Source organism: Myotis davidii, unplaced genomic scaffold (assembly GCF_000327345.1).
Source record: "Myotis davidii unplaced genomic scaffold, ASM32734v1 scaffold221, whole genome shotgun sequence".
In the NCBI taxonomy this organism is placed as follows: domain Eukaryota; kingdom Metazoa; phylum Chordata; class Mammalia; order Chiroptera; family Vespertilionidae; genus Myotis; species Myotis davidii.
The window spans coordinates 7,911,225-7,933,863 of record NW_006293349.1 but is presented as its reverse complement, the minus strand read 5'-3'; the positions used below and the strand labels follow the sequence as shown (position 1 = coordinate 7,933,863).

Genomic DNA, 22,639 nt, shown 5'->3' with positions numbered 1-22,639 from the left:
TGCGCGGGGGCCATGCTAATCTTCTCTGTACCGTTCCAAGTTTAGTATATGTGCTGCCGAAGCGAGCACTGGACTTATTCTTTTCACAAACAAGAACAAATGTACTGACTTGAACAGAAGTGGCATGTGAGTAAACACACACACACAGACACACAGACACACACACACACACACACACACACACACACCAGGCAATAGGATCAGGTTGTGCTGTCCTCACTGCCCTATCAGGGCAGAGGCATGTCAATCCCAGCATGCATCTCCCCAACACTTAGAGCATGACCTGGTGATCAGGCCAAATGTTACCTAAAAATGCAAATCAGCGTATTTACCCACCGGTGCTTCTCTACCCGCTGGAGAGCTGGGGAGAGAAACAAAGGAAAGGGCCCTGGCATTTGCTTACCTTCAATACTGTGATGTTCCACGCAAAGCTCTCAGTGGCCTTGCTGAGTTTTCTTCCTTTCAGGCCTTCTTTGGCCCCCAGATTATGAAGTTCCTCATGGAACTCCATCCCTTTGAAAAGAGAACATGTAAGAATTCTTAGTATATACTGAAGAAAAAGAGGCATTTTATGAAAATATTATCAGTAAAAATATAATTTCCCATTCCTGTCCTTCTCTTATAATCTCTAAATCCCTCAATTAAACACACCTTCCCAATCTGTTCATCCCCATGAAATGGCTATTCTTAGGGGGAAACCAACAATAATCAATGCATTAGACTAAATTACATTCTAAAGAGCCAGGAGCCATAGACCTGAGAAGGTGAGAAGCAAGTTATTCCAACAGGTTACATCCATCTCATTTGTCCTCTGCCTGGCTTTCATGTGAAATGTGCAATGTGTGAATGGCAACCATATGTGATGGACCCTGTGGCTTGACAGGAGGCCCTGGAGCCCGCATCTATAACAATGGTAATAAATAAATGTTGAGTGAAAATAAAAAGGTTTCTTAAAGATAACATTCATGGAAACACCCAAATGTTTCAGATTTGGGCATGACCTGAAAGTGACTTTAGCTCAACCATTCTCCCACGCTGAGTACTATGAAAAACAGCACCACGATCAACTGCTCCTTCAGCCTCGGACTCAGGGCTTCAAGGATGGGGATCATCCTTTCTCTGGGCAGCTCATTCCACTTTTGAATAGCTATGACCGATACCCAGCCAAAGCCTCTCTTCCCTGGAATTTCGACTCATTCCTTGGTACTACCTAGACCCAGACCAACAAGGTCTGCTCTCATTTCCTCAGAGAAGCCCTTTAAATATCTTAAGAAAGATATTAAAGTCCACTCAAGTCTTCTCTTCTCCAGATTAGACATTCTGACATGTTTGAGCGTACTGAGGTCTTTTGTCGAAGGATGACCTCCAGGCAGGGCCACTGCGGCACATAACTTCCCAGAGTGAAGCTTGCAGAGACCTGCGGCAGGGAACATCTATCTACGTGGGCTGGAAGCAGCCCACTCGAGGGAGAGGTGACCCATCACCCTACTTGCTCCAGCTGCTCTGCCTTGACTAATGCAGCTAACACCACAGTAACCTTCCCGGTGCTAACATCTCAAACAGCACGTGGTAAGAGCATGACTGTGAAGCCGGGCTAACATCAGCTCCACCACTTACCAGGCATGTGAGCACGAGTGAGTCTGAAACTCCACGAGTCAGTTTCCTTATCGGCAAAATGGTGATAACATGAAGGTTTACGTCAAGTGATTGTGGTGAAGATTAAATGAGTCACTGCATATAAAGCTCTCAAAGTAGTGCCTGGCACTAGGAGTATTATATAACAAGTATTTGGTAATACTATTTTTGTGCTTCCAGACAACTAAAACATATAAGCCCGCTGGTCAGTCAGTGTAGAGCACCATTTTTATTTTTTTATTTTTTTTAATTTATTTTTATTGCTGAGAGTATTACAGATGTACCCCACGTACCCCCCTTTGCTCCCTGCCACCTGGCTCCCACCCCACTCCAGACCTTCACTCGCACTGTTGTCTGTGTCCATGGGCTATGCTCATATGCATATAAGTTCTTTGGTTAAAGTATGGTCTGAGTGCAAAGCTCAGCCCTACCACATTTTAATATGGGATCTTGGGTAATTCATCCAACCTCTCAGAATCTCAGATGCCTTATGTGTAGTTTGGATATAACGATGATTACCTCGCAGAGTTGTTATGAGGACTAAGTAACATAATGTAGTGATTAGTGTATCATATGCATATATATAAACAATTGTCATTACTGCCATCATCCTCATCATAATCATTACTGTATGTGTGGACCAAGGGGACAGGGATCCAAGAAAAATGAAAGTACAGGCTTTGGGTAAAGAGGCACATAAATAGAGGCATGCCCTCACAGATATGGGGCCCATCCCGTCCTTAAAGAAAGAACGTTCTAAAATGAGGACAAGTAAATGAGGTAAAAGCCTGGAAGATTAAAAGGATTATGTTTCCAATTGTAAAATGAAGTGGTTCTTATGAGGCAGTGTGGACCCATAGCTTCCTGTCAGTAGAAAAAGGTTTTGATGGGCTCCAAACCCACAAAAGCAGATTCAGAAACCCCCTTCTCTCCAGAAATCTTCAGACATCACCCCGCTTATATACGCTGTACTAAACGAAGACTTAAGTGTAACTCAGGATAAACTGGAGAGTGGGGGTGAGAGATAATATAGGTAAACAATTATAATTTAAGATAGAAAACATTAAAGTCAGAAAATATTTGACTTTTAGAAGTAGGAACACAAACTTAAAAAAAAATCTGCTAAGAATGATCATGATGATTTCTAAACAGAATAGAGGCAGGAGGGTGAGAGTGGGCAGAGATTACCTGCTTTCTGGCACTGCACAATCTTTTCCTGGACTGTGTCAGCCATTTCTATGAGAAACCGGCTCTCCTGAATCATCTGTCACAAAACAAACATCAGAAAGGTGGTTGTCAGAGACCCTTACACTGGCTCATTGGAAAGCGTGCGCACGGAGACCTACATGATACGGCCAGCAAGGGGGCACGCTGGCCTTAACCCTGAGAAATGGGAGAGGGAAGATGACCTCTGCTCCAACTCCCACCCACTACCCCCACAGCGAGAGTCACCTACCGTGATTGCTCTCATTATGCAACCTGCCTCTCCCACAATGGATGTCAAACAAGTAACTGTTGAATTCATGCACATTCTTTAAGCCTCAGATGGCGCCCATGAACACCTCTTATTCCACTCCCTCATCCCAAAGGTTACTACAACATCAAGGCAAGTGTCATTGAAAGAACAGCAATGGGAATCAGAACAGGGAATCACCTAGCGATGAGCTCAAGGACTCATCGCTATAAATGAAGTTGTCAGCTTGGAGTTGGCCGAGGTCTGGCTGTCCCTCTAGGAGGGCTCCAGCTCCATTGGCAATAATGAGAAGTGGGTCAGGTCTCGGAGCCAACAGTTCAACAAAGCTTGAGGTACCAACACTGAAATGGTTGTCCCTGCCCTCCATATTTGGGTAGAAAGCAAATATGTCTAAGAGGTAAATAATACACTGAGTGGAGTAGGGGAAATAAGATGACTGTTGGAGAGATAAAGAAAAGAAAAATCTGTATGTGAAGATGGGGAAATATGATAGTAGGTAAAAATTTGACCAGAAAGACAAGGGACTGGGGCCCTTTTGAAGAAATGATTAAAGGAAGTCAACCAATAGGCAAACTAAGAGTTCCTGAATTGCCAGCCACTCTTCTATTCTCAATAAATGTTGTCCCATTTCATCAGACTATTCCATGTTTATCTGTCTGACTCAATATTCTGAAGGGAGTTAGTTCAAGGTAGGATGCAAAGTGGAGATGAAAAGTCTTGAGTAAGACATTTTTTATGTCAAATGCTGTAGAATCGCTTCCAAATATCAAGTGGTTTATGATCACAAATTTTCAAATGCAAAAGAAATATTCATTTCTATTGATTTTGCTCTAAGTAGGGAATATGCAATAGCATTCTCTGATTTAAAAAAAAACAAAACACTATTGATTTGTTGACCAGTTTTCTTTGCAGGATTTTACTAAGTGTCTTCTCAGTGTTCAGAATAAAAAGAATACACTTTCTGCATCCCAAAACGCTTTGTAACAACCTAAGAATAAGTGTCCTCTTCTTTCAGCCCCACCTCTGCCCAGCTTCCCTCAGGAACCCATTCCTAATGACTCCTTTTTTACCTACAGTCTCTGCCTCTCCCCTGGCCTATTCCCTTCTCTCCTGGTCAAATCCTAGTGGGCCTCAAAGCTCACTTCAATGCCCCTCTCCCATCACTATCCTGATTCTCCCTTCCCTCCTTCTTTTACCTCCAAATTCCTGGTACATTCTATTTTCTTTAGTCTGCTCACAATTTTTTTCTATCTTAAATTACAATTAATTGTTTACCTATATTACCTCCCATTTCTCCAGCAAATTGTAATTCCTGTAGAGCAGGGAACTTACCTTATTCATCTTTATATACCCAGATTCACCTATGCGTTTATATAATTACCTTTTTTCTCTTTTACTTTGTAATACTTAATTCTTCTACACATCTATTACCCACACATACATGCACAATAAAATATTTTATTTATCACTTCTCAAATCCATAATTATATTTTTTGAGCTCTAATCTCTGTTTTTGTGTCTAGTCTTTTTTTCCAGGCTCCTCCATTTTTCTATAACCTTACATGCTCTCTATTCCCATTCAGGTTAAGCACTGAAAAATAAGTATAAAGCTTTCAACAGAGTCATCCCTATCTAAAGAGAAACATACAAATTGACCATACCTCCGCTACATCCACAAGCCATGCCCACCAGCCACACCCACCAGACAATCAGGAGCGAATATGCAAATTAACCCAACTAAGATGGTGGCAGCCACTGAGCTGGAGCAAGCAGGAGGCTTGGGTTGCCCCCAGAGATGGAGGAAGCCAAGCTTCCCGCCTGCCCTGCCGGCACTGAGCTATGCTCAAGGCTACAAAGTTTCAATTATAGAAGATAAATAAATCCCAGATACCTGTTTCCAGCCCACGGCCGTGGCCAGCCTGAAAATGGCCATCAGCCATTCACCTAGGCTGGCCAAACCTCCATGGGTTGAGGGTCCCCACTGGGGGGTCTTGACCAGACTGCAAACAGCCATCAGCCCCTCACCCAGGCTGGCCAGGCACCCTAGCAGGACCCCCACCCTGATCCAGGACACCCTTCAGGGCAAATCAGCCAGCCCTGATCTGTGCACCAGGCCTCTATCCTATATAATAAAAGGGTAATATGAAAATTGACCCTAACAGCAGAACCACTGGGAATGACTGGTCACTATGACACACACTGACCACCAGGGGGCAGATACTCAATGCAGGAGCTGCCCCCTGGTGGTCAGTGCGCTCCCACAGGGGGAGCTCTGCTCAGCCACAAGCCAGGCTGATGGCTGCCAGCACAGCGGTGGTGGTGGGAGCCTCTCCCGCCTCCTCAGCAGCGCTAAGGATGTCCGACTGCAGCTTAGGCCTGCTCCCTGCTGGCAAGTGGACATTCCCCGAGGGCTCCCGGGCTGCCAGAGGGATGTCTGACTGCCAGCTTAGGCCCGATCCCTCGGGGAGTGGGCCTAAGCCAGCAGGTGGACATCCTCCGAGGGATCCTAGACTGCAAGAGGGCACAGGCCAGGCTGAGGGACGACCCCGAGTGCACAAATTTTTGTGCACTGGGCCTCTAGTAGAAAATATAACACTCGATATCAAAAAATAAATTTTTTTAACTTTACTACTTATTTGAGGTAAAATAAAGTCAGGACCAAAACATACAACAAAATCTATGATTCCAGTTCTCTTCAAAATCCCCAAGTAAGTACTTGTTAACCCCACATTGTAAGAAGTTTGTTTTTCCCCATGTCTAACAGATCATTTCATAAAGACAGTCAGTGGGATTTACTGTCAACACAAAAGAGCATCTCTGACAATCTCTAAGGAAAACTGGAAACCCGTCAGCAAAAGTCACACCTTTTATTCTAAAATACCTCACCACTGATATTGTCAGCATTTAACATTTTTGCTCATGTGCACTTTTCTCACAAGAGCATTTGATCTTCTCCATGATAATACTTTCCATGGTGCTGAGAAAAATAATTTTACTCTATTTTCCACAGTCAACTGTCAACTTTAACGGTTGTAGAGAAAACAAGTAAAATGGATGGCTGAAATGTACCAATACTTCCAAGCCACATTTAAATGAACAATTTCAACCTTTCCCCAGCTAAGTAATTTATCTCAGTTGTCAGGAAGGAAAAATGGTTTATGTGAGTTTCATCTCCTTCCTAGGTCTACAGAGCCTGACAGAAATGACATACCAGGTGCGAAAGCCAAGGAGAGAAGGTGAGAAGCATGTCCCTGGGCAGCCCCCTGGCCGGTAGGCAGGACACCAGGCAGCCAGCGCCGGGTCAGCTCAATGGATAGAACCTGGCAGTTGCCTGTGTGTATATCTGATGTCTCAGCCAGCTCCCAGCTGCCTTTGCCTGCTGTAATACAAAGAGCTTTTCTTTGCTTCAGTGACAGCATATCTCCCAATGGATCTTATTTCCTTGCCATAGCTTTGTATCTAAAAGGATTTATCCAGGTAAAGGGCGGCGTTACTTTATGCATTAGATGTCCTCAATGAGGGTATATGAGGTTATCAGTTAAGATTTAAATCATTTACTTACAATGAAAACAGTAATGCTTTTCCTCAGAGACAGCTTGAACTAGCCAATCTGTGTGAAAAGGCTGTCCTTCCTTCCTGCTCTTCTCCGTAGGGAATTTAACTAATTGCCTAGGATCACTGCAGAGTCCATGTAACTACTTATTGTTATTGAAAAGATGAACTTCCATCACAGCGTGACTCATAAACCTTTCACAGATTATATCTGAATTCCTAGAACCACAGAACTGTATAGTTAGAAATCACTTTAAGGACTGTCATGGGCAATCCTATTTTATAGATGAAAACAGGGCCTGAAAGGGTCTTATCTAATCCACACAGCTAGTTGGTAGAAGAGTTGAGTCTAGCCAGGTATTCTTATCAGACTGAAGCTGATAAGTTGTTCTGTAATATGAATATTATATTGCAGTTCAGAATTCCTATTACAAGTGCAAGTGGGTGACTAACACTTAATAAAGTAGAAGCATCAGGAAAATACATTTTTGCCATGACTGCTTCTCCCTCCAAGTCTAATTTGCAACGTGCATCAACCAACATAATTATTCTCCCTATGAAACCTAGAAAGAACTGCACTTACGTATGTCTACTGCTCTTTCAGAAAGGGGTTATCGAATTTGGAAAATCAATCACAGAAGAATGTGTGAGTCAATAAAGAAATCCAATCTACTCTGGACCTAGTTTGTTCCCTCCCCTTAAAAACAGTGAAATACTTAATCCCTTACCTTCCTTCTAACCAAAACACTGGGTGTTAGTTTTTGGTTCTGTAGTGGCTCAGCTGTTGAGATTGCTTAAAATAAGACTTGGATTTTATTAAGCCTGGCACATTTTTAAATCTGACTGCTGTTGCACTATCTTTGCTAACTAGACTGAAGACATTTTCATTTTTAATTTCTTTTGAAAGTCAATAAAAGCGATGTTAATAGATTTTGTTTTTATGTTAATAAATTTTTCTCTTCAGCAAAGTCAATTCTATCAAGGGTGTTAATTTTCAGTGAAACAAGAACACACACAGATCAGAACACGTGCAAGCAGACCGGACACCCCCTGCTGTGGTGTATGTGATGGGTATTCTCTGGCCCAGGACCAGCTCTGAGTCGCATTTCCAAGCCTGGCCTATGACAGCACAGGACAAGCGGACTCGCACGGAGCAGGCCAAAGGACGCCTGCCTCCACGTCATGATAGCAACAGGAGCTCCCGGGAGCTGCTTTCTGAAAACAGGGATCATTTTGCTTTTTTTCTCCAGTTGTTCTATTTCCAACAGTTATTAGCTACCTACTGATTAATCATTAGAAATGTTTGATTTTATCCAGCTATGATTAAAATTTAGCTAATTCAAAAAAGTACCAGGTGACTAACATTCATGAACCTTCTCCAGATTTGCAGGACTGCCCCACACTGCCTTTAACTAAAAGTGTTGCAAGACTGTGAATATCCAGGAAAGTAAAGTGAACTTTGAGGATACAGGCACAATATCCCACAATAAGCTGGCCCGAAATATTTATTAACATGTCTCTGATACCTAGTGTCTTTGGGAACTTGGTACCAAGTGGAGATGTTGTCAACCTTTGAGGTGCTGACAATACCCCCGCGTTATACAGAAAATGTGTCAGAAGTCATTGCCACGCCCATAAGTAAAGGAAGTTTCAATGCACTAAGTGTTCAACATCTTGTCTTTCAATAACATGTTCTGGATGGGCACATGCCTGCAGGCTGTTCTTTCTCCGGGTTCCATTACTACACAAGCCAACATCGTTTTTGAAATGCCAATTAACAAAATTTCCACATATATTTCATAATGAAAGAGGGGAATGGAAGAAGAGTATCTTTCCTTATCTAATTACAATTTAAATTAATTTCAATAAGCAAAGCTACATACCAACAACTTTTTCCCATCTTGAGACTCAATATATCTCAGTATAATACTGACAGAAGAGAATGTATTTAACCCAACTCATTATAGTTGGGTTAATTGGGATACCTGCCAGTATATTGATTCCATTGCAAGAGTGATTAAAGATAGCAATTAGCTCTTTTTGCTAGATTCCTGGTTGTGCTAACACAATCAACTGCTCTCCACATCTCACCCCAACTGACTTAGTAAAAGATTAAGTAATCCTTGACTCACATTCTCTAGAATGTTTTGATTTCTTCTTTAACTTCAGAAAATCTGTTGCTCTTACCATAGTAAAGTTTTAACTGTTATGTTAATGATAAACAAGTCAACACAGAAGTCACCTTCAGAAAGTGCTTTGGGTTTATTTTTTCCAGCTGCAGTCCCCTGTGACCATTCCTCCTCTGAATGCTATATTCAAACACTAAGTGCCCAAAAGTTATCACATTAATTTAAAACATTTTCAAGGACCAAATATGTTAGGCAAATACTTTTTGACTGTGCATGAAAAGCTAGACAGGTGAGAACATTAGAAAAGTAAATTCAGCTATCTAAAGAAAAAGGGTATATGTTTGTTTTTTAGACACCCAGTGATGTCCTATCATCAAACGTAGAAATGTGACTAGAGTAAAATGTTAGGGTTGGGACTAAAGATGAGCTTCTAAAATAACATTCAGTCTACATGCATAAAAACACCATTGCAGAAAGAAAAAAGTCAAACCTATTCAAACAAATTATGACATTATCCTGCTAAAAATTGCTAAGTATTGTCCAGTGTAGTCACCCACCATTATGACCGTGTATTAAATGGTGAGGAACATGAGCAGACCACCAATCCCAGATTCCTAGGTCTGGGCTGGACTCACCAGGCCGTCTGTCCTGAATGTAAGCTACTGGAACACAGGGCATGGGTACCTCCCACCAACTTTACTATACATACTTCAGTGGGATATTTCTTAGAGAAAGTCCAGAGTGGGGAAGTGACGTTTACTGTTTCAGAGACCTGGGCCAAAAAAATCACAGAGCAGTAAAGGGCAAGTCAGAGAAATGGTGCTCTGAGTTTACATTAAGTTCTTGGGACAGTTACTAACAAGTTTCCTGAGGACCAGAGTCACCAAGACAGCACTGCGGCAAGCAGTCTATAGCGCCCAGAGCTCTCCTCTGTGAGTTCCAAGCCCGCAAGGGGGCAGCAGTTTCACTGCCCACTTTTAGGGCCTAGTCTACTTGCCTGGGTTATTGATCAATAACATTCCCAGTTTGCTTTCATGCTTTTCAGAAGTTGTCACATCCCAACTCTGGCTGTGACACGTGTTCGATATCAGGAAAGTCACCTCTGCTTCAGTTGCACTAATACCAGCTGGGCATTTACATAGTTACATCCCCATTCAGTGTGTTAAGGGAGATTGTAGACAGGACTGCTACCAAGAAAAATTGTAATTACATGAGCAATCTCTGGCTCACCTTACCCAGACTTAGAGAACCCTTTGTCATTGGGATCTCTTACTTTTCCCAGGTAAAAACTTGCTTATAGGACAGAATCAAAGATACAAATTACTGATAACCTAATGTGCTATTAGTCATGGAGACTTTTTTTGCATTTTAAAAGAGATAAAAAAATCTTGCTCTGCTGATGTGGTTTAGTGGATGACCAGTCAGGGCACATGCCTGGGTTGTGGGCTTGATCCCCAGTGTGGGGCATGCAGGAGGCAACCAATTAATAATTCTCTCTCATCATTGATGTTTCTCTCTCCCCCTCTTCCTTCCTCTCTGGAATCAATAAAAATATTTTTTAAAATACATATAAAAGAGAGAAAATATCTTTAACTCAAAGGAATTAACTGTCATTTTGAAATTTTAAGTACCATGGAGCAGATAGCAGCCATGTGTTTTAAATAAGATATGGGATGGCCGAAACCGGTTTGGCTCAGTGGATAGAGCGTCGGCCTGCGGACTGAAAGGTCCCAGGTTCGATTCCGGTCAAGGGCATGTACCTGGGTTGCGGGCACATCCCCAGTAGGAGGTGTGCAGGAGGCAGCTGGTCGATGTTTCTCTCTCATCGATGTTTCCAACACTCTATCTCTCTCCCTTCCTCTCTGTAAAAAATCAATAAAATATATTTTTAAAAAAATAAGATATGGGATGGAGGTATGGAGGTGTCTTCTGAAATTATGCCACACAAATAAGCCTATTCTATTACGGATATATTTAGTTTTTGGTTCTTTGATTTAAACACAGATGGTACAATCCTATATAATAAAAGTCTAATATGCAAATGGTCGTGATGCCCTCATGCCGTAATGACAGATCAGCAGGAGGCTGTGTGCAGGCAGGCGCGAGTAGGCGGAGCCTGCATGCACGGCAGAGTGCACACAGGTGGACGGGGACTTGACACCCGGCACTGGCAGGGGATGTGAGGCTGATTTATTTTCATATACATTTAATTAATTTTCTTTCATCTCTGACACTTCTATTATAGAGAAAGGGCAAATAGCAATATTAAAATAGTTCCTCTAATTAATTCCCTTTTAATGTGCATGAATTTTGTGCACCGGGCCACTAGTCTATAATAATAAAAGCATAATATGCTAATTAGAACAGACATCCTTCTGGACGTCCTTCCAGATGACCTTCAGGCAAAGCTGGGGCTGCGAGGGAAGCCCGAGTCCCGGGTGTCACAGGGAAGTCCAGGTCCCAGGTGCCAATGGGGAGCCAGTGCCGGCAGCCAGGGGAAGGAAGGCCTACTCTTGAACGGATTTCATGCATCAGGCCTCTAGTAGAATTCTAATTGCCATACTAATGTTAAAATGACTTTTAACACTGAATGACTTTTAAAACCCTTAAGAGGAAATATTTCCAAATCTTAAATTAGCTAGAAGTTTGGTAAGGGCTATGGTCAACAGAGGCCATTCGGGAAAACCTAATTTAGAAAAGAATTCTGTGTAGATGAACTCAGGGTCAATGTTTTCTAGAACAGTTTCATTTATTTCCTTTTGATCAATAGTATAAATTGATACAATTAGTTTGGCTTTCAATAAATGTAGGTTACCTGGTTTCCTGATTCATTTCTTTTGATACTGAAATAAGACAAACATTTGTATCTGTTCAGAATGATTTCAGGTTCTTTTCTGTATTTTTTTAGTGGTTACAACTTTTTTCTCTTGGATGGCATATACATAGTTAATTGCCATATTTGAGAAATATAAACATTTAGGCAATTTGAGTGTAGGTTGAACATACAAGCTGTTCATTTTAGAATACCTGCCCCCTACCACCATCACCACCAGGCAATAAACCCTGGATTTGTCATCTGCCTTAGTCATCCAAATAAGTTCTTATTAATGTCTGTAAGGTTTTTAAAGACTTTTTATGAGAAGTTTTATGTTTTCATAACAATTGAGCAGAAGGAAGGAAGAGTTTCCATATAACCTCTCACCCCACCCTACCCCCAGTTTTCCCTACTGGTATCACCTTGCATTAGTGTGGCGCATATATTACAATTCGTGAGCAGGTACTGATACATTATTATTGGGTAAAGTCCATAGCTTACATCCAGGTTCTCTCTGTGCTGCATACCCTATGGGTGTTTACAGACTCATAGTGACATGTATCCACTTCTACAATATCACAGAGAATAGTTTTTCTGCCCTAAAACTCCCCCGTGTGCCACTTACTCATCTTCTCTCTCTCTCTCTCTCTCTCTCTCTCTCTCTCTCTCTCTCTCCCCCTACCCCCCTCCCAGCCCCTTGCAACTACTGGTCTTTTTACTGTCTCCATAGTTTCACCTTAGTCTATTGGTTTGTAACTTTGTGGATAAGACAGGAAAAAATTTAGCTAGGTTGGTGTCACCGAGGTAAACAGGTGGGATTTACACATCTACCACATTAATTTGTAGCATGAGAACTACACTATTTTCACCAAGAATACATGTTTTTATTTGCTTTTTATTCAACCAATATAAATGGATAACTTACTACATGCCAGCACTGTTTAGGTGCTAGAGATAACCGTAGCGAGAGAGACAGACAGGGTCTCTGCCCTCTCAAAGTTATACATTCAAATTCAGGGATGAAGGAGAAGAACTGAAATTAAACAAAAGTCAAGCAAAATATTTTTCAAAGATTCCAAGTAGAATGATGGAAATAAAACAGAGTTATGTGATAGAGTGACAGGTGGGAACAGAGGCTAGAGAAAGTTTATCTTTTCTTATTGACTTAAGAGAGAGATAGTGAGAGACGAAGGGAGGGAAGAGAGGAGGAGAGAGAGTTTTTGTTGTTCCACTTGTTCATGCATCCACTGGTTGCTTTCTGTATGTGCCCTGATCAGGGATCAAACCTGCAACCTTGGGGTACCAGCACAACACTCTAACCAACTGAGTTACCCAGCCCGTGCAGGGAAGGCTTCTCTGAGGATATGGCCCTTGAGCTCAGAATTAAAGGATATGAAGCAACTATCCTTGCAAGAGAGAACCTTCTAGGCAGAAGGAATCACAAATAATATGGCCTGGGGATGAAAACAAGCCTGGTCTGGTGAAAAGAAAGAAAAGAAAAGAAAGAGAGAGAGGAGAGAGGAGAGAGGATTTAGTGGCGAGTTCTTTTTGCCCTTAGGGTCCTTCCTCTTTTTTCTTTTTTGTAGTGATTTCTGTGTGTTTTTGGGGGTCAGTGTTTTTGAATTTCCACTCGCTTCCTGAGTTTGGGAAATCTCTCTCTTGAGTTCTCAGACTACCCATACATTGAAAATTCACTTCCCAAGCCTTCCTCTTAGCCCAGGACATCAAGTTTTCAGTAAAATGTATTGAAAGATCAAGCAGTGTGCTGCTGGTTTACTAAAATATTTTCTCAACAGCCCACAATGACAATGAAAATGATAATAGCTAACATCTATTGAGCGCTTGCCATGTGTCAAAAACTATTTCAGTGTTTTACTTAGAATTTTTAGTAGCTCATTAATCTCAAGAAAGTCCATTGTGAATCAGAGGGTGAGCCGAAGAGAGAGTCTGAGGGTGAGGCTGGGAGAGGAGGGAGACAGACGGGCCAGGCCAGATGATGGACGGACCCACAGGCCACAGTGAAGAGTCCCATTTCATTGTAATGGGCAGCCCCTGGCGGATTTTAAAGCAGGAAAGTGACCTGCTCTGATTAATGATTTTAAATGACCACGCAGGATCTACTGAATATCTTAGGAGACATCCTTTAAATAAATACTAACATTAATACACCAAGAGTATGAAAGATGCCAACCGTTACAATTCAGATCCTAGATAGTATAAATCCAGTTTCACATTCAAGGTCAAGATCATCATGAACACATCTGTCCCTACCCACCCCACTCCCTAAAGAAATAACCACAGAGATGTCAGCGGTGTTTCTGATCACATGCACAGTCTGCTGAGGGCACCATTTGGTACAAGAACATTTCCACTCAAATCCCTACCAAAATAAAAAAAAATCACTCCATAGGCAACTATCAACCAAGATATCATTACAAGCATTTCTGCTTTCCACTCTGGCTTTTTACTTTAAGCTCTGGAAAACCATACTATGCCTGCAATTAGAAATTGCATTTTAAAAATCTAAATGAGAAATGGCTGATGTCCAGCAGGTAAAACTGAAAACCAGACAGCACTGGCCCCTCGGGGATGTGAAATGGACACGGCCAACCACCATCCAGTGCTTTGCTGCTCATTACAGGCCCAGCTCCAGGGCACCAGGCTCCTGTGCAGCAATAACTTTTCTTTCTTCGCTTAAAGGGGAATTGGAAGAATAAGTGATTTCTACTGTCTGTCTCTATGGCAACTAGCACCCTAATTTCACCTCTTAGACGGCAATATACCTATTCACTGAATAGCTTTCAGTTCCCATTTTTATGATGAAAAATGGATTTCATGGGAAATGAGATATAGGCAATCAGCGAACTTTTCCTCCTGCACCATGGAGTAGAGTTCATCAGAGGGTCCGTCATTCATTAGCAGAATACACTCTGTGGGGTATTCTTCTTTTCCCATTACAGGATGTCTATCCCAAATGTTATCTACTTGTTTTATTAATGGTTAAATACTAGTATTATGCTTTTCTCCCTTAACATTTCTTTTTATTCAACTAGGAAAATTACTCATTGTAAAGAGTTAGGTAAATACAAAAATACATAGAGAAAAGCGTACACAAGAAAATAAAATCCCTCTTATTTAAAACCACTAATAATATCCTGCTAGCATTTTAGGTGTGTAGACGTATAAATACAGTTAAAAGACTGTCGGGTATGTTTTTGGAGCCAGAGTTTGTCACAGAACGGATATGCGTTCTCCACATCATCACATATTCTTCCACTGCATGACTTTAACAGTTTCAACGGAGTGCATGGCATGGTTTACTGTATTTTATTTAACCAACCCCTCTATGTTGACATTTTAAAAGATAAATATTTATGTACAAGTTTGTTGGCTTAGAGAATAATTCTCTGGAAAGGAAATATATAGATCAAACAGGATAAACATTTTAAATTCTCTTTCCAAATTGTTCTCCCCCTAAATTATATCAACTTATCTTCCCACCAGCAGTAGATGGATGGCAGTATCTTAAATTTTCTTAACTTCCTTATCAGAGGTACTGTTTTAAAAAATAATGCCAATGTAATGGAGAGGGGAAGTATGTCACAACATTTCTTTAGCATCTTTAATTTAAAACATATTTCAAGGTGAAAAGTTTTTACATTTCCATTATATTTCTGGGTAGAGGAGGGACATGAATTGCCCGTTCACCTTTGAAACCAAGACTATTTGTTATCCCCTAATGCCCATTCTCCCTTTATTTCTCAGTAACAGAAAAGATGGGCTTTCATTTGAATATTTGGAAATAAAGACATTTTCCATCCTCCTTTACGTTTGAGTGTGTCTTTGTGTCAACTCCAGGCTCTATCCTATTTCAGAGAAATGTCCTCAATGGAAAAGGATACGGCCTATAACTCCTCTTTATCCTCCCTGCTAGTTGGAATGTAGGTGCAATGGTTGGAGTGTCAGCAGCCTTTTGGACCATGAGGATGGGGTAGGGATGGGGGAATAGAAAGCCAGAGGAAGCCTAGGTTCCTGAGAACTTTTCAAAAGTGCCACCTTGGATGGCTGGTCTCCAGATTTTTTTTTAAATATATTTTATTGATTTTTTACAGAGAGGAAGGGAGAGGGATAGAGAGTTAGAAACATTGATGAGAGAGAAACATCAATCAGCTGCCTCCTGCACACTCCCTACTGGGGATGTGCCCGCAACCAAGGAACATGCCCTTGATCAGAATCGAACCGGGACCCTTCAGTCCGCAGGCCATCACTCTATTCACTGAGCCAAACCAGTTAGGGCAGGTCTCCAGATTTTATGTGAGAGAATAAAACTTCGTATTTTAAAGCCATAATTGGCTTGCATTTTAGTTTCATGAAGCTGAATTTGATCCTGACTAATGTAAGATTTTCTTCCCATATTTTTCCCTTATCAATTTTCAGGTACTTTTTCTATTGTAAGGATATTAATTTATCTGGCTTACACATTACAAGTTTTTCTGGTTTGTTATTTGCTACTTCATTTTTTATGGAAAAATATAGTTATTCTTAAGTTTAATTGCTATATAAATCCATTACACATTCAGGAAAATTAGAGAATAGTATTAGCTTAAAAATATAAATTCCTAAAAAATATGTTTTCTCAACCATCATAAGGCAGCACAGAGAAGCATTCATTAAGTTCACTCCCTATGGGAGAGCAATTAAATGGCTCTTTTGTTGGCTAACGTTATTTAGATGATGGGATATGGATGCTTTCGAGAACTTAATCAATAATTCATTCTTTGCTAAAAGAGATTTTCCATTTGCAGCCTGTGGAGCTCGGGGCTCAAAGCACAGCCTCGCAGGTCTGCCCCGGGCTTAGAGGAAGCCAGTGGTTGGCCCTGCCTCCATCCCCAACTCGGGTTTCAAAGGCAACCACTCAGTGTCATTCGTTAGAGTCCCTCAAAATTTCCCCTATGATTTCCCCGCCACACACAGATCAGAACTACAGTCATCACTTCCTACCAGATCGTAAGCAGCCAGCATCTTTTTCTGCACGTCTGGAATCGCCCCCAGCGGCTCCAGATAAGGAAAGCTGTCCCTCATCACAAGGGAGACGGAGGGAGTGTTGTCACTGGCGATGAGCCGGGAGGACAGAGTCAACAGGCACTGCTTCAGACTGGCGATAGGAGGAAGGCCACACAGCTCCTTCACAGACACGATGGCGTTCTGTGGGGAAGGAAACACGGAATCACACACCTGACCATGTGACATATCACCCCGGCACTTCTAGGTTCACACAGAAGTGCATTCATTAAAAGCATTCCCTTAAATGCACATTTAATTTAAAGTGAACTGGATTATAACCAACCAAAAACGTTGTGATATGCACCAAGGTAACCCAGAGCCAATTCACTGTTATACTTCATCTTTCTTCATTTCTAGCAACTGCCACAAACATGCACAAAGCCACTCAGATTATGCCCCAAGGCGACCCCGCGCTTTTCAACGCAGAGCCCTGGAATCATCACACAAATTAGCACTGGCTGGCCATGAGTGTCTTACTTGATTTGTATCATGATGATCATTAAAATATGTCAGCAGCGGCACACTGGAGTGCATCTCCTTTGAGCTTTTCCCCTCGGGGTAGCAGGCTATTAAATACCGTCCTCTTTCGAACTAACCATCAATGGTATTCCTCTGTCATCCCAGCAGAAAAGCACCTGGCAGAAGCGTGTGCTAACACACAGTTCATGAAGAACTGCATTTAAAAGCCCTGTTATGGGCTTTCAAAAATTCATTTAAAGTCGTAAGAATTATAACTATTCTTTTTTATTAATGGTGAACAGTACTGAACCTGTATGTGCCTCATGGATTTAGTGACAATGATGGTATTCATTTCTCTACTGATTAGGCTCCAAATAATCTGTAACCCCAAGGACTTTATGTTGAGATGATATAAATCATCAATAATACTTGGAAAAACTTTATCCATAGCCAACTCTCCTTAATATGTGTTTTATTTTAATATATTTTTATTGATTTCAGAGAGGAAGGGGAGGCAGAAAGAGATAGAAACATCAATGATGAAAGAGAATCATTGATCGGCTGCCTCCTGCAGGCCCCACACTGGGGATCAAGCCTGAAACATGGGCATGTGCCCTGACCAGGAATCAAACCGTGACCTCCTGATTCATAGGTGGAGCCTCAACCACTGAGCCATGCCAGCCAGGCCTTAATATGTATTTTAAATACATAATATATGCAATGTATATATTTCAAGAACTATATAGAAATAAATAAAATCTACTTCTAACATATGAAGTTATATGTAAAACTGACTTATAACTAATGTAATATAGGGATGTATATTAGTTATAGAATTATGTCAGAAAGTCAGTAGAGCCTGTTTTTAAATAATCCTTATAATTTAAGTATTTGTGTGATTTACATACCATATTATTTTTTTGGCATTTTGGCTATTTAAAATTGTTTTAAGCCTATCCTAGAACTTCTTTCTGAAATAATGTAAAAGCAATCTTTCCACCAACTGATGGGATGGAGTTTGCCATCACATGACTAACAACCATGAATGGTCATGGACATTCACAGCAGGCAATTCTGGGTTTAAAGCCGAACATTACTATTTATTCACTGTAATATCTGGACAATTACTTAACCACTTCAAGCTGGATTTCTATTTTGAAAGAAGGGTTTTTTGGGGAGAGTTACTAGTAAACTGTTAGCTAGAGGGGCAAATGAAGTGCCCTGAAGCACATGCCTCTCCTGTTTCCTCTCCTGCATACACGCTGCCGCTGCCGCAAACCCACACGTCGTGGGAACTTTGTGAGGACTTGGTGTCGGATGGCTGCACAGTGAATAAGTATGTTCAATAATACTGAAGAAAGAAGCCTACAGCCATCTCTGGTTACTAATGAAAGGAAGGAAACTAACATTGGATTTCTATATGCTGAGACGGCCATTAACACACTCTCATCTAATTCTCATAATAATCCTGTGATGTACGCATTACCATTTTTCTTACCTTATGTGAAGAAAAGTGATGATGAGAAACCTAAAATCATTTGCTCAAGATCACAAGGGGATAGAGTTTAATCAAAAATCTTCTAGAATATCCTTTCCATTAAACCACATTTTTAAGAGAAGACTAAATAGTTTTCAACAAGTTCATTTTTGTTTGTTTAGTTTTGCTTGCTTTTGTGGGGAGTAATTTATTATTGCTGTACATTTAAACAACAAAATCTAATGGGCATTACACTCATTTTATATGACTTCAAATTACCTTCCATGTTCATATCGGCAAATATTTTATATATACAGTTGTAATGACTATGCATGTGTTTGTATGTATATATATTTTATATGTAATATTTTCTATTCTTTCCACATTTCATATACACATTCCCATCTATCTGTTTAGTTATATACTGGGGATATTTAATAGATTTGCAGCATTTTGCTACAGTTAAACTCTGTTAACTAGCTTAGTGCAGGCCAAAGTTAACATAGCATTACAATTAGGAACAAAAAATAGATCTGCTTTATCACAGGCAAAACGGAACTTAACTCAGTGGTATTGGGTACATTCCACCTTCCTGATCATTATTTGAGGAATCAGGTCATTCCCAAATCACAATGTTCATTGGGAAGAGTGGGGTCAAAGTAAGCAGGGGTCAGGGAGGCAAGCAGGGATTTCGCCTACCTGCATGTTTTCTCTCATATCTATGGCTTCTCGTAAGGGATGCACTGCTATTTTAAAGATGTCATCTATGGGTTTGAGACCGACGGTCCTGAGCATGGTGTACTCTCGAACTTTCTTCCCCATCCTCACGGAGAGGCTGCGCTTCTGCGCCTTGCCCCCGCCGCTGCGGTTGGTTATTGCTATGTGGACAAAGAGGGTCACGTGCTCCATGATGTCCCCCACGAAGGAGCGCAGGGGGACGTGCCGGTAGCCGGGCTGCAGACACTCGAAGGGAATGGTGTACTGCCCGATGAACTCATCCCCAATGTAGTCGTCATCCAGAACCACGAAACGGATCATGGCCAGCTCGGGGAGGTTCACCTGAAACTCAAACGTTTCATCAAAAATGGGATTGTCACTGTTTTGCTGCACAGTTTTTGTTCTTTGCTCCGAGCAGTCCGCTGGAATGCCGTGTATCTCTATACACACATAGGGATCTAGGACATCCCCTTTGGCACACGCCCCCTTGGGCTTGGGGAAATTCTGGCCGCTGATGATCTTGATGTGAAGAGCGAGAGGAGACACCCCCGGGACAACGCCCTTCGTGTTCGCGCTGAAGTAAGACACTTCATCCCGCATGATGGACGGCCTCAGCACGTAGCCGCAGCCTCCGTTCTGAAGGAACCAGCCCGTGTGGAGGTCCATCATTGGACCCGGCGTCTGAAAATTCATGGCCACAATCTGGCAGCCACAATTCCAGAAGTCCTGTGGGTTCAAGTTACTGGAGTCAATCCTCATGGCACTTGGATAGATTCTGGATAAGAACTTCTTATTGTAATTTACAAAATCCTCCGGGTATTCATTTGCAATCCGGCTGGCCTCTGATTCGCTGAACGAGCACATCTCCCAGTAGCTTTGGCTTCTCATAGACAGCTCGAAATCCCTGTACTGAACAGACTGACAAATCGATACCAAGTCAGAGAGCTCCCTGCACAGCCAGATGTGTTTCTGCTCACCATTGTAATCGACCGACATCCTCCGAGATATTTCGGCTTCTTCATCTTCATCCGTTACCTCCCCTTCTGAAGCATCGGAGTCAGAAGGCAGTTTCTTTCCTTTCACGATGATCATCCTCTTTAATTTTTCGGGTGATGGGAGGTAGGCTTCTGACGGCGAAGGTGCTTCAGTGTAGAGCTTAGCGCCAAAGACCTTCTTCATCTGCTGGGCCATCACCTTCTGCTGGGGGGGCGAGCAGTGGTTCCCCAAGCACAGAATGAGCGGGTACTCGGAAGCCACAAAGGCAAATCTGTTGATCACCTCTACGACACTTCGGAAGGACAGGTGTGTGCTCATGTTATTTCGGTTACAGAGGACTGGCTCACCGTCTGAACCATCGCTCACATCGAGCTCAATGCTTCGACAGCCCATCTTCAAAGCTCGAACGTAGCCGTTAATGTCAGCCGGCCCCCTGAACTGGTCCTCGATGAGATAGGTGTTGTGCGAGGCGCTGATGTAGTAGTGAGACAATGGCTGGGTCATATCCTGGGCCACCTTTCTTTGCTCCGGATCAAAAAGGTCACATTCCGGTGACAACAAATACTGGGTAAAGCCATCGATAGCCAGGAATCCTTTCTGCCGCCCCTCTTCAGACAGCTCGTATCTCCGAATGATGTCCAAGCACATATCCTCAGTGATCTGGCTGACTCCTTGCTCGGCCTCTAAGAAGAGCATCAGGTCATTGGCGTCCAGGTACTCCTTGTTCTTAGAGATCTGTACGAGCAAGAAATACACTTCCGGCCTGGTGCAGAGTTCACAGAAAGCCTCGCAAAACTCCTCCTCCGTCACGCGGGTGGTGAGCTTCTCCTTGCTCTTCTGGATTTCCTTGAACTTTAACCTGATCTTGGATTCCTTCAGGGTGGGGTTGAGTTGTTTTATCAACTCCACCGCGGTGTCTTCCAACATGATCCCATTCCCATCCACATCTGCTGCCACAAACACCGTTTTCAGCCACATGAACCTGGGCGTGTTCTGGTTGCCCTCCATGAAATCGAGGGGCTGCTTGCTTCGAGAAACCAGGTACCGTAACCCCGACACCCAGATGTTTGCCACGTCTGCCGAGTGAGCCACCAGGTCCAGAGACTCGTAGTTTTCCCCGTGGAGAATGGAAAAGGCACAGTCCTCGCAGATCTGGTCGGCGAGGCCATTGTTCCTGAATGTTTCCGTGTTCTTGCCCAGCCTGATCTCTTTGACGGCCGAAATGTCGAGCTTGGCTTTCTCCGGGTCCTTCTTGGACGGCTCCCAGCGGAGAGCGAGGAGGTCGGTGTCCAGGGTGAAGAAGCGGTTGTAGATGCGCGAGTTGGGCCGCACCTTCTTGAGCTCGCAGCCGGCCTGCATGAAGCTGATGCAGTCGCTGGCGCTGCTGACCTTCTTCTCCGACGGCATGCTGCTGAAGGACACGGTCTTCTTCCGGCCGCCACCCTTCTGGTTCGCAGGATCCTGCAAAATAATTGGGAAATAATGAAGCCATGGCCTTTAGAAAACAGGGACCTTCAGTAACACTCTGTGGACTCCTCGGACTCTATTCAGATATGACGGTTGTTTGGACGGAGGCTGGCCTAGAATGTTCCTCTCCGCTGTTTCAGAAAAGGACTGCTGAGAAAATTGATGCTATTCGGTTCAGAAAAAAACACTTATTTTTCAAATGCCTGCGTGTTCTTTGAAGTAAAATCAAGCACTATTACGCTAACTGCAAATCACTCATTTGCTCATTAAAGCAATTTCGTAAGAAACTCTAGATGGCCATTTGACAACCTAGCTGAGTCCATGTAGGTAGGTGAAAGAAATGGAGCTGGAATTCTTTTTAAAGTTTTCCTTATTTGTACTTAGCAACCATTTAAGTTGAATGATGGACATTATGAGATGACGGACATAAAGTGAGTTCAAATAAAAGATTTTAACCTTAACATATTTTACATTACAAAAAGGGCGTACACTATAGCTTAACTAAGGATTATGTTTTTCCTCAAACTATTTTGAAGACTATGAGGGTATTGAAAGTCCGATTGAGAGCTAACAGTGGACATTAACTCCCGCTTGAGTGAATTTTCAGACCAAGGTACACAATTGAAATGAACACTCTGAGAACTGCGCCTGCATCTCAGTCTACTGCTATTTCTCAGCAGCCCCAGCTTAGAACCAAGCAGCTACATGACTGCCTCCACTAACTTGTAAGGTCCTTCCGATGGAAGTTAAGTCTCAAAGCCTTCTGCCATAGCTATCACAGGGAACACGTGCACCCTGCCTTTCCCCCGGGCCTGTAAGTGTGCTTGGAACTTAAGTCTCTGAAACCCGGTCTC

General features: G+C 42.4%; 1 protein-coding gene across 1 annotated transcript in view; it reads right to left on the bottom strand.

Annotated features, from left to right (window-relative positions):
* Positions 1–21,776, bottom strand: part of PLCL1 (phospholipase C like 1) — a 51,223-nt gene extending 29,447 nt beyond the window's left edge. The window contains exons 1-4 of the mRNA XM_015566106.1: positions 19,305–21,776; positions 16,607–16,810; positions 2,824–2,899; positions 404–513 (exon numbers count right to left, since the gene is read on the bottom strand). Coding sequence (XP_015421592.1) covers positions 404–513; positions 2,824–2,899; positions 16,607–16,810; positions 19,305–21,725 — 2,811 coding nt within the window. The 5' untranslated portion in view covers positions 21,726–21,776. The remainder of the gene's footprint in view (positions 1–403; positions 514–2,823; positions 2,900–16,606; positions 16,811–19,304) is intronic.
* Positions 21,777–22,639: the final 863 nt, after the last annotated feature.